At 46.9% G+C, this 22,982-nt stretch overlaps 1 protein-coding gene across 4 annotated transcripts; it reads left to right on the forward strand.

Moving 5' to 3' along the window:
- The first annotated feature begins 11,061 nt into the window (after positions 1–11,061).
- otd2 (homeotic protein ocelliless) lies at positions 11,062–22,909 on the forward strand. Of its 4 annotated transcripts, none has more exons than XM_034316182.2 (7): positions 11,062–11,755; positions 17,562–17,899; positions 18,019–18,170; positions 19,803–19,987; positions 20,251–20,362; positions 20,440–20,646; positions 21,231–22,909. In XM_034316182.2, exons 2-7 carry the CDS (start codon positions 17,659–17,661, stop codon positions 21,330–21,332), a joined length of 999 nt encoding a protein of 332 aa, XP_034172073.1. In that variant the 5' UTR covers positions 11,062–11,755; positions 17,562–17,658; the 3' UTR covers positions 21,333–22,909. The 4 variants fall into 4 exon arrangements, with proteins under 4 accessions (XP_034172073.1, XP_034172070.1, XP_034172071.1 ...); XM_034316179.2 differs by having other exon boundaries at positions 11,067–11,755; positions 17,562–17,914; positions 21,231–22,907; XM_034316180.2 differs by lacking the exon at positions 11,062–11,755 and adding an exon at positions 13,551–14,296 and having other exon boundaries at positions 17,562–17,914; positions 21,231–22,907.
- The last annotated feature ends 73 nt before the right edge of the window (positions 22,910–22,982 follow it).

A 22,982-nucleotide genomic window follows, 5' to 3' on the forward strand; every position in this document is an offset into this window, starting at 1 on the left:
TTCAAGATATCAGTAACGCAAACGATAGCATATGATCGTGTAAACCGTAATGATTATTGTGCGCACATAGACGTTAAGCTACTTTGTAATAATATGACGCAAAAAATGTACATAATTATCATAACTTGTAAGATACACGATTGGATTCTATCATGTGAGAAGAAGATCTTCCTACGTCAAAAATAAAACATCGCATATTATTAATAAATCAGTTTGTCCATTCATTGTTTCTTTTTTTTTCTTTCGTTTTTAATTCACCGAAATGTAAAATGGGAACAATTATTAATTTTCAGATGGGTCCTAATTAACGGGAACGTTGAATCGTTATTGAACTCGTCTTACTTCGTTTCGGCGAAATAACGAGGCTTATATTGTAGATCGTGGCCTGCTATTAAATCACATTGATGTTCGCAAGATCACGCCGCCGCGGGCTGTAATTTTGCTAATGCACTCGAAATTAATTAACATTAAAGCGTCCCATTATTCGAGGGCGGTCTCGCGTATCGATCTCGAACCGTTAAAAGCCATATTAATTACAGACTCGTGGTCACCGTAATCGCTGGCTGCAATTTGCGTACGTGCTTTCCTTGCATCGCGTTATCCTGTTTTCCGCGAAATTAAAAAACATTTCACGAGTAAAATGAACGAACCAATTTACATCAACGTTTCACGCTTTTTTTCCTTCCTCTTGTTCCAATTTGTAGCGTACTCTTCCAGATAATTAAAGGAATCATTATACCTGAATTGGAACTTTTCTCGCCGACATTTGACTACGTAGTCTCACCGACGATTTCGCTGATACGCCTCTTTTTCTCCCTACTTCTTCTTCTTCTCTATTTCGCAGCGTAACCGTCCCCCTCTAACTGCACGTCCTTATCTCAAACTTTATGCTTCCGATCAAAACGCGTAATTAGTAATTAGCGGATGCACGAGTTTCTCGGCAGCACCGTTTGTTATTGCAAAGTGTTCCCTTTGATACGATCGAGCCCGACTCTTAGTACAGAAAGGGGAGATGTTAGACAGATATAGAGGACCATCAAGTTCCACGACGGTCCATTAAAGGATCTATAACACAGGTGTACAAGGACATTGCCGTATGCGTGCGTCGGTGCTCGGTGGTTGATAGAGAAGGGTAACGATGACGATGAGATGGTGGTGGGAACGGCGTATCTCCGCAAATGGCCTAAACTCGAGGGGCAAAGAACCCCGTGCAGCAGTCGAAGGCAGCACCGGGCCCGCTTGTGCCAGGCTAATTGGACAGATCAGGTACCTGTCTACCTTTTGACGGCGTAATCCGGCATCCTTTCTAACTCATCAAATTAACGGGCTATAACAAATCGGTCCGGGTCCAACCTAAGTACCTCCACGGGTTCTTTGATGACCCTTCTCGCATAATCGCCGCGCAAATCCTACTCGCGAGTTTCTCTCTTTAAAAGAGGATCCCGCCGATTCGCAGGCAATGCGTACACCAAACGAATTATCTGTATACATCGACTCAAATCCACCGAAAGTTTTCTTGAGCCTCTTACCGGCTACCGGATAGCGTACCAGAAAGCTAGACCGCAAATAATACCACCGATAAAACGATCCTTTAATTTACCTCGTTCAACGATCCTACGGCTGAGATAGGGTTTAGAAGAAGGAACAGTAAGAGCGTTGAAGATTTAAAGCAGTATAGATTCTTTCCCCCTTTCAAATAAGTACGGTACACGTGCATCTGACTTGTTCCATCACGGTTCTTTAGCAAAGCGTTCGGCTCGTGTTCACGATTTAAAACGAGGGAGATAAGACACGAGTAATTAACGTTGATTTATGATGTTTCATTCGCTATCAGAGGGAAGAAGAGACGTTTAAAGATGCTCGTGAACAAGGTTGGTTTAGCACGATACCTCCTCGAGATATCCCGACGACATTTTAGACGGGTTTGCGAGTGTCAACCGTTCACTTTCATCGTGGCGAAGACAATGGCCTTGAACTTGGCCGAGTGCTGCGGCGAAGAGTTAAAATCGGCTTGCGTTTAGCCGGATCCCATTATAACAACTCGGAGCCGGCCGTAAGCTTCATGGCTTGGTTCCGCTCACTGTGTCACCGGGCTAAGCCCCGACTTACCTACCTATCCTTGCCAACCTCTCGCTCTCTTACCCCTTTTCCTACAGTCTCCCTGTCTATGCCGGTTTAATACTCGCATTATGCCTTACCGATTTGCCACACCTACCGAAAACTCGCCGGACGATCGTCGCACGGAAGCGTTTCCGAATATCCGGAGGGTTCACAGAATTTCTATCCGGTGTTACTTGGGACACCATCGAACAGATTTGAAGGATAACGATTATCGTACTGTTTTCATTCAACAGATCTTTCAGCATTTGATATTTTTGAAACACAGGAGGCAAAGGGGAAATACGTTCACTGCAATTTATGTCTACGTTCCAGTTGATCCAGAATGACAAGGGAGGAAAAAAAGTCCGTGTGACCTCCATTTTATTGTTTACGCGAATTAGATTTTTCACCTGCGCCTCGTTCTCGCGTCGAAACATCGACGAAGTAAATCATGCCATTATGCAGGTAGCACGCGAAAAGTTTCCCGCTAAATATCCGACAACTCCATTTACAGTTGCCTTGTCGTATTTCAGCCGCTCCTGGGTGTCGAGTGACGGCGAACCGTATAAATAATGCACCGACGAGAATCGGTTTAATAATTTCGCGCGAATTTATTCATTAATTCGAATATCTCTCGCTGCGACTAATACTTGGATGACTTGGAAATCCCTGCACGGATTTTCCATGGAAAACGGTTGCGATTATCACGATTTTTCGTGAAATTAAGTGTAATAAATGGTGAGTTCAGAATTTTTTCGGTAATACTACAAGCAAATTCCTCGGCGTAATTATACCACCGATAGAAAGTTAATTTATGCGTACTGAAACGAAGGATCGAAGTATCGGAGCGGAGATTTAGCAACGCGAAGAGGATAAAGTTGGCCGATGAAATTTTCGCGAACGCCTGGAAGGGAATTCTTTCTCGATTGGCAATATCCGTAACGAGAGAGAATGGCGAAGGGAGTGGTGGACGATGGAAAGAATGGAAAGACGAGGGGGTAGGTGTAGAAGAGGGTTAGAAAGAGGGTCGGGGAGGATCGGGCTGGGATCAAAGAGGCCAGCTCGCGCTCCCGTAACTAGATTTCCCGTTCCCACTTTGAGGATTGCTTAATGCTCTATAAGCGGCCGTTTTAAACTCAATGAAATCGAATCAGCGACGAATCGAGATCGCGCCACGCTGCAAATTCAATTGGAGACAGTTCTGCTAGTTGCTTCGCGTCCCGACTTCTACACGCTTTGATCTTTTTCCACGCGTTCGAATCGGTCCGCGAGTTAGCGAGATATTCCTGATGCGTCATACTTTAATCGACCCAGCTATCGTTTTAATTAGCGCGATTGCTGACGCCAGTCGCCACACACTCTAATTTGCATACGTCTCTTGTTGTGCTCCCACCTTGACGATCGATTGAATTTCTTACTTGCTTTCCTCCTGTTCTCTTCGTATCATAAAATGCACCTTTTTACAAACTGCATAATAACACTACGATGATCATATTTAATTTGTCATCTCTTTATCCTTTCGTACTTTGTTTCTATAATAAGAATAATAAGTCTACATACACATGGAGTTATATAAAATTAATCTCCTAATACTTTCTGTGAAAAGCTCTTGCGATAACATAGTGTAATGACGTTGCGTTGACAATCAACAGATTATGAAGCATCATAGAGATGAATAGGATAGTTGATAGCTTTAATGTGTTATTTGGCTGAAAATTGAAGCGATCCATCCAGGAGGAAGAAAATTTACCCAGGTCTTCCGCAACGATTCCTTTCAATGCAGTTCTCGATTTCTATGCTCGATGAATTCTCGAAAGTAGGAAGTCGATTCGCGCAACAAAGTCGAGGCATGGGAGGATATTTTTTAACCTCTAGTCGCGGCTCTTTCGACCCAATTACGATCGGCGATCAGGCAGAGGGATCAGAAGCTCCGGCAGGAAGTCAAGGGGCGCGAACGCATTGTTAAGCTCCCTCTGTCCAAACATTCGGCTTGGCTCACGAGTAACCAACACACCTATTTCCCTTGTCTATTCGTCTCCCTCTATTTCCTCTTTCTCTACACGCATTTCTCTCGTTCTCTGATCGTGCCACCCTCGGTAGCCTGCGCGAGAACCGTCCGCAGGTAATCCTAAAAAATGGACCGTCGGTTTCCGCCGCCGTAGGCTATACAGCACACGTGGAGATTCCTTCGTCACTCATTCACACACGCACATACGGACAGCCCAGAGCGACCAGTTCCTGTCGACTTCCTATTCGAGAAAAGATATCTATGAGACGAACGTTCGATATCGTTGAACAGAAACCATTCAGCCGGATAAAATGATATACGAGCTGCTAATTAATCGCGCGCCGTAAATCACGATAATGATCTTTTAACGATTTCGAGGGAGGATAGCTACTGATCTTTCAACGCTCGTAATTAACCCTTTCGCTACGGAAGATAGCAAAACAATTACTCGAGAGTAATTTCTTCATTTTTTGCTGTCATTTATCTACATCATTCTTTTTATTATCTAAACGATGTACATGAAAGTAGACAGGACGAATAATACGGCACAAAGCACCGGATTAGCCGAACTGTGGAGGCAAAGGGTTAAACGCTTTCGTTTCCGCAAAAATATCCTACCCAAAAACGTATCTTCAGCTTTGCCGGAGAAATTACCAGGGTCGTTCAATATTTTCGCTGTTTTTTAAGAGCGGAAAGTCGAGCGAGAAGTTCGCGTCGGCGGAATATCTCTGGAAAAGGTACTTCACCCTCCAGCGAGCGAACCTTTCCCATTTTAAAGAACCCGGGGGCAGTTCTCGGCGCAGCTAGCAGAAAGGACCGTGTACGTGTAACGCGGTCGCACGGGAGAGGAGAGAGGAGAGAAGAGAGAAAATAAAAATGGAAAGAGTCTTTGGAAGCAAACGAGAGACAGAGAAAATAGGGAAAAGATCAAAGATGGAGGGAGAGAGAAGAGAACTCTTCTCGGGCAAAGGATCTTCCCGTGCACGAGAAGAGAGAGCCGGGAGAGAGGGTCCTATAAATAATTAGCGAGGAGTCGCTCTCCGCTCGGCGGGCGTAAGCCGCTTACAACCCCCGTTCACCCTGTTCCTCGCCGAGCACCCACTATTCCCCGTAGCCCGTAGCCCCTTGCTCTCGCTTAGACTACCTTCCCTCGGTTCTCCACCGCCCGATTGCTCGCGACCACCACCCTCTGCCTCCTCCACCTTTGCTTCTTCTCCCGGTGCTCCCTCAGTTTCTCTCCGCAACCGTAGATATTCCGGCCAGCCTCCCTTCTCGCCCTTCAACCTGCCAACCCTTCGTCAAGGACTACCGTTTCTTCGACCTCTGTCCCGCAACAACATACTTGGGATATTTGAAAAAATCAAACCGCTTCAATTATGGGAAGGTTTACGAATTTCAACCACTTACTTTTAACCCCTTTAAAGATACGCCTCATGAATTGTTCGAAATCGTGCAGTCAGTTTTCGGAAAGATAAGCAGAACTGCTGAATAAAACTCGAGCTGTGTATCACGGAGCAGCTTCGAAATTCCAACGACGTCGTTATTTAGTTCTAGCATCATTTTACTGATTTGGTAAGTAGAAATTAAGTTGCTTCGCGACATTACGAATCCTGACGAGATAATTGAGGATCACATGAATTTTCAAATAATTAACAAAGTTGTAGGGGTCCGGTACGGTTCGTGTAATCCGAAGAAAGATGAAATTAAACAACGTATGCGAGGTAGAGTTAAGCGGACGCGAACTTCCATCAACTTCCTCATAAAACGCTACTTATCCCAAGTCGAACATAATTTGGGTCAAAGTTGACCCCGCCACGGCGACGGAAGCGGTAAAAACGAAGCCTTAGAACGCGACGATACACGGGGGTCTGAAAAAAAAAATCGCGCGGGTGATGATTGAACGTTGAAGAGCAGCGATCCATTTTGCAGGCTACCGTCCAGATTTCCCGAGGGATTTGTGCGCGGCGCAGGGAAAACGGCGGAGCCAAAGGGAAGAGTGCGGGCTTCGGCTATTAGCGATCACATATAGGCTATTACGAGGCCATTAATACAGCGTAGCGATGAGACAGACGCCGGTTCGGTTCGTTCGAAACACGAATCGCGGATAGCAGACTTCCATCAAAACCCCTGGCGATCTTTCTTCCACCCTCTTTCTCCTCCTCGTGCCATCTCGTTTCCAGCTACCCTCCACGGACCTCGCTACTTCTCTGTTTTTACCAGCGATCGGTGGTGTAGGGTTTCCACGGCCCCAGAGACCGGTAATCCGAGATTCACTTTGTGCGTAAGGTCTGCGTGCACGTAAAGTCGTAACGGCGTAAGGGCGTATGCACCCGCGTCGCGACGCCCTCCTGTCCTCGTCTCTGTCTCGCGGTTCGTGGCTCGTTCAGCGTACAGAATTTCATGTAAACGCTACGATAGAAAAACCACGAGCTGACAAGTGGGAAACAACGAGAGGATCGGTTGGTCTTAGAAAAATCCATTCGAGTGGCGAACGGGAAGTTAATTCAAAGCAAATAAATGGGGAAAATTGGGAGTGGGAAAACGTCGAAAGGAGCAACGGACGAGGCAGGAATAAACGTAAGCTCGGCTAATCGACTAGGCAGCCACGGAGAGGTTGTGCCACGTGCCGACCGGCAAACGTTCCAACTCGCTGGCAAACGCCGCGACGTTGTTAGCCCAGTTAGTCAACATTGCCGCCTCCGATGTTAAGCCGATCCGTTGTAGCGGCGACCGACCAACTCGTCCCTGACGTCTGTCTCCCGTCTACCTCCTGCCCTCCCTCAGCTACGCGGTTGCCTTCGAACATTAACCGAGCACACAAACGATTAACAGTAGATCTGCTGAACTGGTAACTCCCGGGCAACGAGTCGGGCAATCGTATCTTTCTTTCATAACTCGAACGATTTTTGACTCTCGTCGACGCGTTGATCGTTTCACGTCTTCTCTCCGTTACGATTAACAGAATTAGCACAAATATTAGCTGCAAACGGCTCGTGTATTATAAAGCCTTTAACCCGTTTCAAAGCGCAGTCGGTTGAGTTCGGTTTGCCTCTCTTCCGTCTAATCATCCATTCACGCAGAAACAATCCTGGCGGTGGAGGAAGAGTAGCAGCAAACGCGTGCCGCTCATTAGTATCGATTAACGGATTCGCAAACGATAAACCTACATCGCGAACGTCGCGATTAATAGCCACTCCGATTCCTCAAGAGTTCCAGGACTTCCTGTACTTTTCGAAAATTTGTTATTAAAAAATCACGTACGATTCGATTCCTTTCTTTTTCACAAGTGGGCGACAGTGGGCGTCGTCTTAAAAGTCGACCATAGTATGGGAGTGAAAGGAAGAAGGAAGAAAAGCCGGACGAGTCAGTGTCGCTTTGTTCGAAGGAAATCTTTCGCGTCCGGCGGAATGCCGGATTCTTCGGACAATGCGAGGAAGGAAGCGAGCGGAGGAGGTAGGAGCAGGTAGGTGAACGAGCAAAACGACCGGTGCAATCGTGTCTATGGACCGGCACCGACAGAACCGATCAAAAACTCGTTAGTCCCGCTTCGGCTTCCGAGATAATAAATGTGGGAACTTGGATTGCACCTTCGGAACACTCACTTCTTCGACCTTTATTCGGTTCTTCTTCCTGCCTCCGGTGTTACGCGATTTACGACCTACGCGTGAACCGGAACAACCCTGGATGCCCGGTCCATTTGGATCTCTCCATTCATTAATATCTCGAAACTGTCCAGCTTCCGGGGCATCCTTGAACGTCTCTTCAACTACTCTTGTTACACTTTCCATTTTCTTCTCCCCCTTATAAGAAGAAAACAGTGAACCGACGATCGGTGCGGTCTGCTGTCGAACTGGCTCGGGAGTATCCGTATTTTGACACAGAAGAAAGTCTCTGATAGATCGAGGACTCGAGTGACTGTCGAGAATCAATTTCTTAGCGGTCGATCGTTATCTCGATTCCCGTGAGTATTACGCGGCAGAATTACATGAATGGGCCGGTGGATTGGGGCCTCCGCGGGGGCCCGGTTCGAGGACCGTCCATTGTTTGGGAGAAATCGAATTACAAGAGGACGTCGATCGACCAGAGTTACGTAGCCGTGACTCGATTTCAATTTCTCCGATACAACACATTTTACCCTCGTTATCTCGCGTTCCAAGAGCCGCGCGTTTCTTTTTCCGATGATCTCTCGTGGAAGCACCTGCCGGACGAATCGTGACGGTGAATAGTTCCCGTGGGGTCGTCGAAGATGACCCGGCAAAAGCGTCTCTCGCAGAAGAATAAAAGCGACACGTCGAATCCACTCGAGGATCCACCTGAACATGACTTTTCCTCTCTCGTGCCGATTCTATCTACGTTTACGCGATCAATCACTATCAATGGCGTTCGTTGTCGCGCGAGGATTCCACGAGGTCGTATAACGTGCGTAATGGAGTTCGTTCGTGTCGGTTCGGTCGATCGAATTTACATTACGACGGATGAATTCGAACGGTAGTCGAACGACGAAAGCACACGGTAGAGATCACCGATAAAGGATCCCTGGGATGATAATCCACAGGCATGGATTAACGACCACCGAAAGATCGATGGAATCCAATTAACATCGGTACATTGTGCGGGAAAGAACGTGTCTTCCGATCGGAAAAAATCCTCGGTGATGGTCGTTTCGATCGCAGACGTAGACCACGACGACGACGATAATACCTCCCAGTAACCTCGAGACGTGTGTGACCCCGGGTAATTCATTGACTTAGTAACTCGGTGACTTTCACCGGTGATTTACACGAAAGCTTCATAAGCGGCTTGCCTCAGTTTCAAATTCCATACTCCCTCCCTCTCTCTCTCACGCCGTCCCTCTCTGTTCTCGTCAATGAGCTTCTACCCTACACGAGACAGAAATGGGAGGGGTGCTATTCGAAGTGGCGAAACGAGAAGAAAGCTAGAGGGAGAACGATAGGAGAGCGCATACCGAGGGATAGAGAAACATAGAAGAGGGAAATAGGGATGGGAGGGAGAGAAAGATAAGAGGAACGAGGGATAGGAAACGTAGCTACGTAGCAAAGGTTATTTGCACCGAGTTGTCTTTTTTTTCACTGCTTTTTGTTCGAACGGTTTGTCGAACGGCTCAGCCGGCTGATCTTCGGGATGATGAGCATGAACTACATTCTATATAAAGGCACGGGAGTATTTTAAGCCTCGTTCGAATGCGCTTTCGCGGTGTGCCACGTATCGATCGTTTAACCAGACTCACCCTCCTAGGAATCTCCAGCCTGTTCGCAGATTTTTTCAAACGATCTGGAATCTTATCGCGGATCTTGTCACCGCGCAGAGAACGATCGAGCCGCGTTACAATATCCTCGCAGACGGGACACCTGCGTTTTTTAACAGAATCGAGACCAGACCACGGGTAATCCCCGCTTGTTACCGCTTGTTTCGTTCGGTGACGCGTGCAATAATCCTCGAGCGGTGCGTTGCGCTAATTAAGATCGACACGGCGAGTGCGCGAGATAACGAAGGCGCAAACGTTTACCCGTGTCGGTGGAAACGTTCAGAGATGAGGACGACGGATAAAATACCTTTACCTTGAATTTTGAAACACCGTCGAAAAGCGCATTTTTGGCGTTGCTCTACAAAATGACTTCGATGCGTCGGTGATAGGCTCCGGCGGCCTTAGCCACGTCAAAATACAATGTCTCGAAACGTCGTACCGGTCAGAGACGAGGAAAAAGAGAAGAATCTTTGGTGGTCCGAAGGAGCGAACGAGCGAGTTAGCGCGTGTCACGTGCCGTTGACTCGCGCGACAAGTCAATTGGTCAATGAGGAAAATTGGCTAAGAGTTCATGAATGGGCCGGCGTGAATAAAGTGGCTGCATGTTAGTATAGGTTTATGGAAGCAAGCCGGTTTTAGCTACGCTAATAGCATAGTAATGCTGGCTGATCTTTTCGAAATCCCGTAAGAGCATTAACCGCTCGCACGTGAGCAAGTTAAATTGCTATGTTGTGGGTATACGCCCGGCTATGTAGCTATCACCTGGCTACAGGATGTAACGAAAGGAGGAGAGTATCGTGGTCGGGAATCGACGCTTCCAAAGTAGCATAACGACGCCTGTCGAGAAACGGGTTCCTTTTTATTCTCTCCTCTAACCAGATTATAACCGCGAACGTTTCAAAGACGGACTCGACGAGAGGCTGAACAGAATGCCAAGTCGAACGAATCGTATCTCTTGTCAAAAGCGACTTCATCGAATCAAATTTGTAATAATTATGTAGAAAATGTAGTACAGCTTTTGCACGATCGTTGAATCGGTAAACATCCCCGAGAGAAAACAAGTACCCTGCCCGTTCATTTTCTCGTAATCTATTCGCGCTTCTTCCTGGAATAGGCCGAAGAGGAATCATGGAGAAAGGAAAGTGAGCGGGAAAGGGGGAGGAGGAAGAAGAAGAGAAGACCGGACTGGAATATATTTTTAGAGACGGACTGTACGTAACGCGGTGGTGAGCAAGCGTTGCCATCGCGGCTGGTAAGGATGGTTCGCCTTCTCAATTCCAATTGGATCCCCACCGTGTCTCCTCGTTGCCGAAGGTACAGCCCTAACCACGCCGACTTTTCACGAGCAGACGCGGTTCGGCATCGTTCGCTGCTTCGTCTCTCTTCGTCTTTAACCAACCGTGATTTCCTCTCTCGCTCGCCTTCCCCCTCTACTTTTTCGAGGGACCAGTTTCACTCGTCGACCGTAACCCCCTCGCCCTATCTCGCTTAGTCCTTCTCACCGCGCAAACGCGACCACGTCTCCGTCTCGCTCTCTCACGGCCTGACCAAGTTTTCCATCTCGTTCCGTTCGCGTACAGTCCGTCCTGGCTGCACCAATGGCTAAATCCCCACTCCTTCGCTGGTCGATCCCTTCCAGCCTCGAAATACCTCCCCTCGGCCCCTCCCCTCGAGCGAGCGGCGGTCCGGTCACCCGCGGCGAGAGCCGAGCGAGCAACCGAACGAGCGACCGTGCGCCCCCCTCGCGCATAACCCCTCGGCCAAGAGAGCGATCCGTAACAACTAAAGTTCTCGTGAAAAGTTGAGCCGGGCTCTCCTACGCCCTCCTGCTATAATAGCCGCGCTCGCTCGCTGCTCTCTCTACCTACCTAGTCTATCCCTGTCCATCTGTCCCGGGTCTGTCCCACATCCCGCATACGGAACGCCAGCCGACACGCCGCCGGAGCGCAGCTAGAGGGAAAGAGACAGACCGACAGACGGGACGGAGCGGAACGGCGGCGACCCACGGAGAAACGCGGTGTTAGAGTGAGAGGCTGAGAGGGAGACAGGAGGGTGATAGAGTGAGAAGGAGAGAGGAACGCGGCCGGATTAGGGAATAGAATAGTCATTATCGGTCTACATATCCGTGATATACTCTATCGGGCGTCCTCGTAGTGCAAAACGACGTGGCGCAGTAGCGACGAACGTGTGTGCCCCGTGCGACCCAACGACACCACCGACACCACCGACCGCATCACTGGATACACCTAACCTTTGTTTTCACCACCCTGTCGAACGCCACCGCCGGCACCGGTTCCACTTCGCCCATTCCTACCAGCCAGGATTGCACCGCACCGCACGAAACGTACAGCTCCGTCGAACATTCTAGCCGCGAAACACGGGTAAGTACCTTTTTTTATTTATTTTTATAGTCCCTCTTGTCGAATATGTCGGAAGATCCATGGTGGTCTTCCTTGCGGGAGTGCGTTTCGTGACTGTCAGTTGTCGACACGCGAGCTGTCCCTCTGATTTGTTTACGGCTCGTCGCGGATATATCGCGCGTCTAAATCGTCGATCCGCGTGCTGAAATTCTGAGCCAGGGTTTCCGGTTTTCTTCCAACGGCTGGTCTAAGCATCGATAAAGATAGCTGAAACTGGCTGGACACGATTTACGTTTCGAAAAACCTTGGGGAAAATATATTCTAAGCTTAGAAGATTTTCGTGATGTGTCAAAACATAAAAATCGAGAAAAAGTTTGGAGAATTCGAGGCTGATTAACGCGAACGTGGAATCCACCAGCGACGCATCTATCGATCCAATGTTTACCCGTTTCGTAACAGTGACTGGGCTTCCCTTGGCGGCTACATCGGAATCTCGTGATTTACGAGCAACCAGAATTCACTGAAGCAACCGTTCTACGCGCGTACTTGGAGAAAATTGCAATTTCTTTCGTATGAAAAGCAGTTACTTTCGGAGAAACCGCTCTGCTAACCACAATATCAATTTTTATTGTACACCGAATAGCCGGTATCTACGATTACTTTGTCGTGGTAAACGGGAAAAAATCGGGCCGTGCGAGTAGGAAGGGGAGACCCGACCAAACGAATCAACCAAATTCGGACGCTGCGGTGCGCGAAAACCTCGAAAATGCCGGCGTTTAATCGGCAAAGCGTACGCGGAAGCTTTCATCCAGCCAAAGAGAGAATATAAATTTGTGAGCGACCATACAGCTCCGAATACGCGTCGCAATATTCCCAAACACCAAGAGAATTGTATTTTTTTTTTCATTTTCCCACGAAAAAAAGTCCAACGAATTACAGTCGATACGAAAATATCCACGCTTCGTTTCATAACCGAACACAGAGAATCGTAACGGGCGCAATATTTCATAGGAAGTTGAACGCGTTTCGTCGGTTGCTTTCCAAAGTAAACGACTCGAGAACTAGCTCGGTCTTCCGGCGTATATTGCAGCGACATAATGCGCGGAATTGAGAAGAGAAATTAATCCTACGCGCGTTTTATTAATTATATTCATGGGCGAGAGCTTTTTGTCAGGCCATCGACGAATCTTTGTTGTCACTCATCGGCTAAATAACCGTTCGACTCGCTTTCGGGAAAATTTTAATCCGCTCGTATTTCTTCCCCGCGTCAACGTTTTTATCGAGCCGCTCATGAAGTCGAGTGGAAAAAAGAATGGGCGTCGATGCGACCGCCGGACATCCTCGAGATCGTCGATTTCGATGGTAAAACGACTGTATACCACCGATTCAATTTCAAATTTAAACTCTTCGTTTATCATCTCGTTACCGTATTTCTTGTGTTTCGCGTTAATTAACGCGTCGACTGACCGCAGTAGAAATGGACGCGTATAGTCAGACGTATTCTACTTATCTAATCGCGCGGAACATTAATCTCAATATAAGAATATACTCAAAGAAACAATGATTTCGGAGGAAACTCGAATAACATTGAATGCAAAGGAATTTTCGCGGGAAGGTCGATTCGCGGCTGCGATTTTAGAACGAGGAGATTCGGCTCGAAAACGCCGGTGCCACGGCAGCGTGCCGGGAGAGTTGGCCAGCAGGATTTCCACGGAAATAATCTGCTTACGGTAATCTTCTTGGCTTGCCTCCCTCCCGGTTAAGGTCCGCCTTCCACGAGGAGGACCTTCGTCTCCTCGTCGCGTGTACGCGGTGGAGCGTCCTCGACGGGAGCGGAGAACGCCTCGAATCCTAGTCGGTGCCGGGATTTCGTACGTTTCGCGGAAACTCCATGCTTCCGATTCATCGTTCGTTTTCAAACAGACCCTTATCGCAGTGTAATTGCCGGAATTGGCGAATTCAAACGCCTCCTAATCGGATAGTGTGTAATTCCTCGTGGAAGGAAGACCTCGAGTACCGAGTAAAACGTCGAAAAGTAATCGAGTTTCACGAGCTTCTGCGATTTTACTGTTTCGACAACCGATCGCGCGTGTATCGCTACTAAAATGGAACGAGTGTCGGAGGGCAGGCGACGGTGAAACGACTCGCCTATCGTTTGAAAATTTCGAGGAAATTGGCTGGCAGGAATCGAGTGAGTTTCGTCGGTCGATCGTCGGTGCGGTTTTAGAGTAAAAGGGAGAGAATGAAAGCTGGAGAAGAAAGGAGACGGAAGAGAACTCGAAGAAAAGAAGAAGGCTCATCCCTGTCAGGAGGAGGGTACTGCAACCCTATTGGAATCTTTTTTTCTTCCAGCCAAGAATAAAAACTAACTACCCAAGTGAGAGAACAACCCTCGAAGATGGGTATATACGTACATATATACGTGTCTAGTTCGTAGCATTTCCACGGGAATTAAGTTTTACGCTCAATGAACGCGCAACAACGGCATCCCTCCGGCTAAATTGCATTCAATGCGAAGAGAACGTTTCCTCGTGACTACGCGGATGCCACCTCTTAAAGAAGGTATTCAAAGCTACGAGATCCTGCTCTACCAGACGGTTCGCGGACAGCTTTTGTTCCGTGAAAAAGTCCACCCTCGACTTTGCGCCACCCAGACGCGACCTTCTTTCGACGAAATGGACGCGTTCCTATCCATTCGATCAATTCGATGCTTCGCTGCTTCGACGCCACGTGACGCGTAACGGTTTATTAATATTCATAGACGTCGACAAAATATGAACAATTTAAAATATCGAGATATTTTGCGATAGCCGGGAAGATGTAGGGAGGAGTCGAATCGAGTACTTGATAAAATCGATTAATACCCTGCAAGAAGTTTCCGACTTTTCCCGGTACCATCGGCGCCCGGTACTCTCCTCTTCACGCACAGACTGTTCTACGTACGGGTACACGTCCATTGTGGACGCCAGGGAGCGACAGAGTGCTCTCCAGGAACAATGCGGTTGTGTGCAAACACTCGTGGAAACAATGCGCGGCCGGAACTTAACTTTCCACGTTGGCTTCGCCAGATTCGCTCTCTCTCCTCGTGCACCACCGAATACAACTTTCCGGGAAATTATACCGCAGTCTACCTCGAAACTATCATCGAGAACTAGAGACTTCTATGGAAACCCGTCGGCTTTTCAAATACAAATCTTGCGTTCGTGTCGTGCCAAACATAGGTTCTTCCACTGCGTCGGTCAGCGTAATCGGCGATCTCAATCTCGTTGCAATCGAATTCAGAAAAACAACGATGAAAGCGTAGAGGCAGTATTGGTTCGTTCGATTCATAGATTGATGCACGCATCGACGAGTATCAGCGTATCAAATTCTTAAGCGCGAACGAGCGGGTGGTACGCAATAATGGAGATTTAACAGTCATTAGGGACAACGTGCCGTTATATACGTGGATTGGTAACACAAAGTGTTTGTAGTAGGGCCAGATCGAATCGAAGGGCGAGGGTGGAAGCGAGGAATGGTCGGTAGTTGTAGCGGGAGATCGATTCATCGGGGGTGGAAAAGGCAGGCTTTCTCTTGGTCTTCCTCTCGCTTCTCGTATCTCTCTCTTTACGTTGTACAGCAGGCTCGTAGACTGCTCGAGGACCCTCGAGGACCAATCGAGTGGCGACTTGGGCATTTTGTCCACACTTGGCGGCCTTGTAACAAGTGCATTGTCCTGTGCGCTGAACTGCACAAAAATAAAGAAACCTCTCTTGCCCGGCAAAGAGGTTCCTAGAGAATTCCTCACCCCGATTTCACAGCGGTCTTTTAATATCGCACCAGTGTAAATAAGTGCGCCAGCCACAAAGTCCTTCTCCTTCGTTCGACTACCCTTTTTGTTTCGAAAAGCACCCACCTATCCTCTGCCGCAGACCTCGAGATCAATTCATGATTCGCGTTCTTGCGTGAACAATCTTCAGGTACTCAACTTTGACGCTTCCGAAACGGCACACGTTAAGGTTCTAAAGTTTCTAGGCATTTCTTGAAAATTTCGATGTTCGCCATTCGTTTGCGCGTTTCCCAGTCGGTTGGCTTGTAACGAGTGCTTTGTGGCCAGCGTAAAGCGCAAGAGTGCACAAAGGTATAGGAGATTCGCGCCTGACTTGCTTCAGGAGAACCCTCGACAACGTAGCCGCCCTTTTCTTCGTTGGCCTTCTTTTCATAGCCAGCCAAATTTTAATATAGCCAGATCGGCTGAGGAGGCGTCACGGGGAAGCCTCGCGTTTTATGGATTCTCTTTCATCGGTCTGGAACTTCATTTCGCGGCAAGGATCCTCGGCGAAGATCGTAATTAAACGAGAAAATCATCACCGTTCCGTATTGTTTCGAACTACCCGACGTCTCCTCGATTCTCTTGCTTTTTCGAAAATATCACCGAAGAGTACGGTATACACCATGAAAATCGAGCACCAGTCGAGAGGATGTTTCATTCGTATCCGCGAGAAGGAACTTTCGCTCGAGTGCTCCGAGAAGTGCCCTTCTTTCATCAGGGAACTCGTGGTACCGCTACACAGAAGCCATCGAAACGGAACAATGCTTTATTAAAGCGGGTTTATCGATGCGAAATTTCATTTTGCGCAAGCGAACCCCGTTCGAAACGAGACCCACAAGCGTACCGCAATATTGCATCGGAAATGCAAATGAAAGTTGCGCTTCAAACTTTCGTCTCAGCTCGCGCGTTCACGCGCTTCTTTATCTCGCCTCGGTATCGATTGAGGTTCAATTATTCGCCATTCTTTTCAAAGTTATCCGACAATTGTCAGTGTCGGAAACTAATTAAAACTGTTTAGCGTTTCCATTATTTTGTCCGTCCTCCGCAGATCGCGAATCGTATCGGAAATAAACGGCCACCTTCTGCGCGGCTGTCGTCATTCGATTGTTTTTCACGTCGCACATGTTAATTAACAACCGCTTAGCTGGTATTAATCCGAAACATATGCCAAGCGGTGACCTCCCTTGCCCCTTTTGCCTCTAAGTACCGAAACGATATTCCCTTGGAACGATGACGACGACGACGACGACTTGGAGGACGTCGCAGATGCGAAACGGGAGGGCAAATAAATTAATAAGGCCAGGTTACGAAGGTGCGAGATCGAAAGCCGAGCGGTACCGGGCTCCGATAGAACGACGACGTTCTTGACTTTGTAATCGGAGAGGATAAAACGCGGCTTAAGCAGCGGCTAAAACGTAAAACGGAAAGGCTGACTCGACCGACGCGTCCAAGATCGGGCCCTTTTTCGAGCCGCTTCTCGGTTTTCGAGAGGACACGACGCGTTTTCGGAATTAACCACCTCGTTGTTCGTCTACGTGGCGAAGCAACGGCTTCGAAGAGTGTCCGGGGAGTCGTGTTGCATCTACTTCGGATTATCCGGCGGCCAAGCCAGCTGCCAACCGCACCAACCTCGATCTTACATCCCCATCTTCCGTGATCGGTTTCGATATTCGTACGCTGGGAACTTTCCGTTAGCCGTGACTTCCGTTCCGTGCTTGGTGTCGCGTTGCGATTCTCCTAAGACAATCGTCGCGTCGGACGAGAGGAAAATTACCACGTCATTCATCGAGTTAAGAATGTAAAAACGTTTGGCTTGGACTTTAAACTTTGAACCAGAGAAGTAGTAAACAATTTGTGGGTATAAAGTGTTCGAGCTTGAATATTAAGCGTTTGAGTAGTGTAGGTATCCCGTGAGACAGAGATCATTCTGAAACTCGAAATTTAGCAGCGATAAAGTTGTTTGGAAATGTGCAAGATGGGGTATATTTAACCGGTACCTTTGAATTTGAATTACAGAAGCAGAAGAGGGTAATTCGGTGGAGCGGAGGAGTTTCGCGTAGAGGCGGCCGCGAGGCGCGGGGGGGTGGTCGTGGTGGGGGCCGAGGGGGTGGTGATGTGGCCGAACAGCCTGGGCGGTACTTCCGGTTGCAGCGGAGGCGCCGGCGCCACCGATCTCGGGGGCCTCGCCGCCTCCACCACCTCGGCCTCCGATCTTTTCGGGCCCGCCGCATTCGGCGCGTCCGCGGCCGGGCCCTACGGTGCCCTTAAAACCAACCCTTACGTCAGTGCCCTTGGTATGCCACCGATCGAGGCTCTTCACACCACCATAGGCTACCCCGGTTGTACTCCTGCTGGTGAGTCCTACTACTGTGAGTGCCGTTCGTTATTTTATACTATTATTACTATCTTTATAAAAGAATATACCTGCGATTTATTAAAAGTTTACTATAGTATATTAGAAATGTTGTTAAAGGTAATCCAAGAAAGCAACGAAGGGAACGAACGACGTTCACTCGAGCACAGTTGGACGTTCTCGAAGGACTTTTCTCGAAGACGAAATACCCCGACATTTTCATGCGGGAGGAGGTGGCGATGAAGATCAATCTCCCGGAATCGAGAGTGCAGGTATGTCGAAGCAACGTTTCTGTGTCGTTAAGAACGTGGGGTGAATGATAGAGGGTGCACCGTTAACGAGAAAATAATAAATCTCAAATCGTGTTATACTTCAAAACAAATCTGTAGAAATGTATCAATTTCAAGGGTAAACCCATCGAAGCTACCAACGCAAGTCTCAATTCCATTGCTAGTTAATGGTGTCTCGTTACCTAGGGGTAGCACTGTCGGAACGCGTAGACAGCATCGATTTACTGGACGTTCGTGTTTCCTGTGCCCCGACTGTTAACCGAGTTAGTAGTTCACCCTGTAAATACGAGAACCGGCGCTGTCCAGTATCAGCTTCTCGTTGAAAACTGTTCGATAAATTCCTGCGCTCGAAAATCTTTCTCAATACGAGCCGGTAGCTTCGAAAGAGGAATGAACCGTGGCGAGTTCGTGGAATCGTTAACTTCCGACACTGTCACGAACGACTTCGTGTCGTCCGAATCGACTTTCGAAGCCGACAGCCAGCTAGAACGTGCCCGTGCATATTCCACCCTCATCAGAAGCGGAAAGGGCGCACCGCATCCGCAATTGCGGACCAGCGCACCTGGTCCCGGTCCTGTAAATGAATTGAATGGGTCCAACCAGACCCATAGTCTTCTGCACGTTCGTTGTCGACTGCAAAACCGGAGACTTCTTGTCTGTGATCGTGTTCTTTGACCCCTGTGCTGCTTTTCAATCAGCAGAATATAATGTATCGGTCAACACGACTAAGATTCTTTTAATTCGATGCTACGAGAAGATGAGAATCATTTCTGGATATTTATTTATCAGATATTCAGAAGTGATTTCACAAGTGATACTCGCGATCGATAGTGTGTATACATATTTCAGCAGTTTGAAGATAGAGAATTCGTATAGAGTAAATAGAAATATAGAACGGGGGTAGCAGCTTCAGTGGAAGAACGCGGGTTGCTCGTGTCGTTCCCCAGAAAATCCGTAGAAACCCAAGCTCACCTCTCCGCTTCTAACATTGATCGCGCAGGGCTTCTCTAGGCTCCTCTCCCTCTCCTCTTTGCTCTCACCTCACCTCCAACCACTCTCCTCTCACTCTCTCGCCCTCTTGCCTCTTTATTCTCTATCTTCGTTCTTCGAATCGTTTGCTTCTCTCGCGTCCTTCTCCAGAGGTCGTTCTCGCGTTCTGGAAATCTAGCAGGGCGTACAGTGGATCGAAGGACGAGAGAAGTTCGTCGGATGGCTTTGTAAAAATTTCGAATCAATTCTGGCAAAATAATTTCATGGATAGAAAGTTTGCTCTAGTTGTCGATGGTCGATCTGTTTGCTTTCCTGGTAATTTTGTCACGAACCAGTCGGATACGAGAAGGTTTCCGTTCGCGTTACCGAAGCAGGCTTCATTGGTAATTGATAGTTGCGCCGGTGGTGCATTCCCTTATAATTGGCTATTACGCCAGCTTTGTGAAAAGCTTTGTACCGTTTCGTGCTCGTTTCTCCGAACTACCTCGCGTTTGATCGCAAAAACACGATTCGAAACCTTGCGTAATTATTTTCTCCTTTTGAAGATTAAACGTTTTTCGCGTGACTTTACACGGAGAACGATTTGTTCCCCATGGTTTATTCAATAATTGTGCCTGTGCGTAGGTGTGGTTCAAAAACCGCAGAGCTAAATGCAGGCAACAGCAGAAGCAGCAACAACAGCAACAGGACAAGGCACCGAGGTCGAAGAAACCCTCGGGGAATCCGACCAACAATCCGCCCTCTGGAAAAAGTCCTTCGATTGCTACCACGCCCACGCCTGCCGCCGCGGTGCCTGCCACAACACCCCTGTAAATATCCATTAATATCTAGTTTTCACAGATAAACTTTGCCTTTAAGTCGTAATCTCTTTGCTTTAGATCATATTTCTAAAAAATTAGTATTTTTCAAGCGATAAACGACCCGACTATAACACTGTTCTCATTCTCCTTCTAACAAGTCCTTGTCCAAGGATTAAGTTCTGTTTAAAAAATCTCGTTAACAACAGTGCATAATCATACGAGATATCAATCTATTAACATCCATTTTTTATAGTCGTAACTTGTGTGTGTAGAAGCGGAGGTACAGGTGGTTCAGCAGCCAGCTCGCCAGCTCTTCTCCGAGATTCCCCTCAGTACAAACCAGCGGGAAGCCTGCTTCTGGCAGCCAGTACAACCCCTCCGAGCGTAAGTTACCGACCGCGAACTAGTTTACCATCCGTGGATAAGAATGTCTGACCGGGTTGCTTCAATTTCTCGGACAGTTAGGTGGAACGGTGTACAGTAGCGGCGGCAGCAGCAGTAGTATTTGGAGCCCAGCTGTGACGGAAAGCGGTGGGGGATTCCCGGGTGACCATCAGAGGTTAGCGTGGACAACAACCAGTTCCCAGCAGCAGTGCTACCAAAACTATTCTTCTTATTACACCAACATGGATTATCTGTCTCCCGCAACGCATCAACTGAACGTTGTGGTAAGCTCGGTTTCCATTACGCGCCAAAATTGAAATTAGCTGTTCGTGAAACCGATACAGTAAAATCTCTCTAGTTGTCCCTTTGTCGCTCTGCTGACAGTGTCCATTGGTTTCGTTCTACGCCTATGTATTTTTCTAATCTAACACTTTGATGAGAGTTAGAGTTTGGTAGTTTATAATAAATTTTTTACCTACGGATTTTTTATACATATTGGCCAGACTCTTCTGATTAAAATGAGATCAAACACGATATAATCTGGGTCATATTTACTTATTTTATGTGCAAGGGAACATTCCCAATGCGAATTTTTTTTTCGTCTATATAGTCAAAATTATGTCATGTTTGATCTCATTTTAATCAGAAAATTTGTAGCAATATGTTAAAACAATTTACATGCAGAAAAATCTTAAAATAAGAAAGTTAAATTGTTAATTTCTCAGCTGTTACGGTTCTCATGCTATCCTTCTCTTTTACGTAAATCCTGTCTACCCTGCCCATATTGTCCACTTCCGCTTCTCAACTTACGGACAACTAGAGAGATTTTACTGTAAAAAGAAACGTCATACATGTGTTTTATCGACAGGATGGAGGAGGCAGCGGTTTGGACAATTCGTGGAGCAAAACGAGGGACGAGAGCGCATCGTCTTGGTTTTACAACAGCGCCGGTTGGGGCGATCGAAAGTGAACCTAAGAGTCTCGCTGATTGATGCAAAACATCAAGACTTTGGTACATATCATCGACAATAGATAAACGAACTCTGTGTCGCTGATTAAGCGACGTGAAACGCGGCCAAAGACAGTCTTCTTCGCGTTAATAAACATATCGTTACATTGCGAGCGTCGAGCTTCCGAATTCTTCGTTGCGTGATCATGGGGTGCCATATCCATTTTCTTGCGTTCGACGGAATCACGTAGCGAAATATTTTTCCTTATTTGTTTCGAGGATACAACTGCGATCAGTGCGGTGTTTCGACGTGTTTCAAAGAGAAAAGTACCTATTTTATTTCCGATCAAACTATAAAACCGTTGCTCGTTTCAACCTTGAGAACTCTCGATAACCCCGTTATTTAATAATCACAAATTTGTTTATCACTTATTTTTATTTGCAGCGAAAGAAATACTCGACGCGTTTGATTTAGTTTCCCTTCGTTTATCGAAACGTGCAATCTGATTAGTTGTCGCGAAATGTTCACTTATTACTACACTAGTCATCCCGATGAAAATATTTCTGAAAGATAAACGATTTAAGATGGAAGCAGAATAAATTCGTGCATTTCGCGTTACGTTGCTTCGTCTTTTTCCGTGTGATACCGTTCGTATTCGTTACGGTAAACGTTCGTTATTGTCACGAATTTTTTTTGTAATTAATACACCGTGAAGAATCGATCGTTCGCCATGAGAGCAGGCGACTTCTTAATACCACTGATGTATATAATATAAATAGTCCTGCGTCGTTCGGAGAAATCAATGTAGTTAGCTGGAATTTGCAGGAAGCGACGAGAGAAACTGTAGATCCTTTTTGCTATCTTCGTTAAAAACATCCCAGCAAAACTTATGTACGTATACACAGGGTGATTCAAGAATAAGTTATCGCGATTTGTGTTATTTTAAAAGTAGGAATATATATTTTTCTTCCTGTGTTCTTGTAGCACCTAAGGTATAGAACGATGGAGATTAATTCCTGAATCATCCTGTATACGAGGACAAGCTGATCATTTATGTACATATGTACCATTTTTCGGACGTATCTTCTGAACTGGTAAAATATTCAAGAAAACACTTCGATATTTGTTTCATCAATTGTGACGGAAATTGATTCGATACCTTTGAGAATTATCCTTTCATCGTAATCCAAATTACCAGGGTATAGCTATCGAATTGAGGATTGTATTCAATCGGAACCGACAAAAGTCGATTAATCGTTTGTATTTGTGGACCTGTACATAGGAAAACTTGCATCCGTGCTCGGGATGGGGTGTTTAGTTCCTCTTTTCATCGAACGAAATAATCATCAACATCTCCACGGACGCGAAACTTTGATTCAGCATACGTAATAGAAGAGACGAGGTGAAACATCAATATGTAAAGTGAGAAAAAGTATATAGTATAAATGTAGGGATGTAAGTAACGTGACTGTTTAGATTGTTATTATAAAATGCTATCGATAACGATACTACGACTATCGAGGGAGAGAACAACGACGACGTACGTGTCATAAGATATATGAAATAATATATTAAATTTGAATTGTAATACCTTGTCAACTTTTTCCCTCCCCGAAAGATCCGAAACGTCAAGAAATACATAGTTAGTATATTTCAAAAATTCAAATTTT

Source organism: Osmia lignaria, chromosome 16 (genome assembly GCF_051020975.1).
Source record: "Osmia lignaria lignaria isolate PbOS001 chromosome 16, iyOsmLign1, whole genome shotgun sequence".
Classification (NCBI taxonomy): Eukaryota; Metazoa; Arthropoda; class Insecta; order Hymenoptera; family Megachilidae; genus Osmia; species Osmia lignaria.